This window comes from Colobus angolensis, unplaced genomic scaffold (genome assembly GCF_000951035.1).
Source record: "Colobus angolensis palliatus isolate OR3802 unplaced genomic scaffold, Cang.pa_1.0 Scaffold292, whole genome shotgun sequence".
Taxonomy (NCBI): domain Eukaryota; kingdom Metazoa; phylum Chordata; class Mammalia; order Primates; family Cercopithecidae; genus Colobus; species Colobus angolensis.
In genome coordinates this window covers 125,286-126,957 of record NW_012116177.1, presented here as the reverse complement: position 1 = coordinate 126,957, position 1,672 = coordinate 125,286, and the positions used below count along the sequence as shown (strand labels likewise).

The 1,672-nt window shown below is 44.7% G+C and overlaps 1 protein-coding gene across 4 annotated transcripts in view; it reads left to right on the top strand.

Moving 5' to 3' along the window:
• The window catches only part of PKP4 (plakophilin 4), a 243,014-nt gene that overhangs the window by 203,353 nt on the left and 37,989 nt on the right, over positions 1–1,672 (top strand). For all 4 annotated transcript variants that reach the window (XM_011949180.1, XM_011949182.1, XM_011949179.1 and 1 more), the window contains one exon: positions 447–660. In XM_011949180.1, the coding sequence (XP_011804570.1) occupies positions 447–660 (214 nt within the window). The remainder of the gene's footprint in view (positions 1–446; positions 661–1,672) is intronic.

Here is a 1,672-nt window from a genome sequence, read left to right as displayed (position 1 = left end):
GAGACAGAGTCTTGCTCTGTTGCCCAGACTGGAGTGCAGTGGCACAATCTTGGCTCACTGCAACCTCCACCTCCCAGATTCAAGTGATTCTTGTGCCTCAGCCTTCCAAGTAGCTGGGATTACAGGCGTGTGCCTCGACACTCAGCTAAGTTTTTTGTATTTTTAGTAGAGACAGGGTTTCATCATGTTGGCCAGGCTGGTCTTGAACTCCTGACCTCAAGTGACCCGCCCACCTTGGCCTCCCAATGTGCTGGGATTACAGGCATGAGCCACTGGGCCTGGCCTCTCCTTAGAATTTATAAAAGTTGTCTTATTTTGAATAAAAAGTAACCTTTGAAATGGTTTGGAGATATCCACATCCTGTGATCTCTCCATAACAGACTTCTGTTTGATCACTGATTAATTGCATGTTACTTAGGCCTGATACCTAGTATTTTTCATTCTAGGTTTGTAGGTTAGGGGGAATCAAGCATCTGGTTGACCTTTTGGACCACAGAGTTTTGGAAGTTCAGAAGAATGCTTGTGGTGCCCTTCGAAACCTCGTTTTTGGCAAGTCTACAGATGAAAATAAAATAGCAATGAAGAATGTTGGTGGGATACCTGCCTTGTTGCGACTGTTGAGAAAATCTATTGATGCAGAAGTAAGGGAGCTTGTTACAGGTAGGTGTAGAATGTGATCTTGTCCTAGAGGAAATGTTGAAAACAGACTGGACTGTGCCCTTGTATAGTGGCACTGTGGAGGAGTTGGAGGTTCCAGGTAGTAGATAATAAGATATATATAGTGCTCACAACTGTGACGGCTGAGTATTATTTAGTCTGATGAGTCAGAAACCGTTTACAATGTGGTCATCTCTATTAGTATCAGTTACTGTACTTAATAATTTGTAAATATCAGCTAACAGATGTCTTTTTCATGGAGGACTAAATACCACATTTTTTACTATGTATTTCATAGTAAATCTAGTTGTTTTAAATAGACAGACTCTCCTTTATTATGAGAATAAAATATACTTAATGGATTGGCTGTCTTTCATGTTAGCTCAGCTGGTGTCTGAGTGCCTGTTTGTATTCCCACGTACTTTACTAGGCCCCAGGGATAGAAAGAGGAATAAAACCCAGTGCCTGCGCTTAAGTCACCCTCAGACTGGTGAGGAACACAGGTGGTTTTGTGAGTGTCAGGGAAATGTGGCAAGTCTCACTCAACAGAGGTTGCATTGGGCACAGAGGATGGGTAGCAAAGTTCCCTGGGTGACATGAAACTAAAGTTGGCCTAAAGGATTAGGAAGCACTGGCTGGAGAGGCAGAGGTCTTTCCAGTTACAAGCGCAGAAACAGCATGGGATATAGTTCTGGAGCTACCAACAAGAGGGGGCTGCCGTATTAAAACTTAGTGAAGGGCCAAGTGTGGTAGCTCACACCTGTAATCCCAACACTTTGGGAGACCGAGGCAAGAAGATCACTTGAGGCCAGGAGTCCAAGACCAACCTGGGCAACACAGGGAGATCCCACCTCTACAAAAAATAAAAATAAGTAGCTGGGGCCGGGCGCGGTGGCTCAAGCCTATAATCCCAGCACTTTGGGAGGCCGAGACGGGCGGATCACAAGGTCAGGAGATAGAGACCATCCTGGCTATCACGGTGAAACCCCGTCTCTACTAAAAATACAAAAACTAG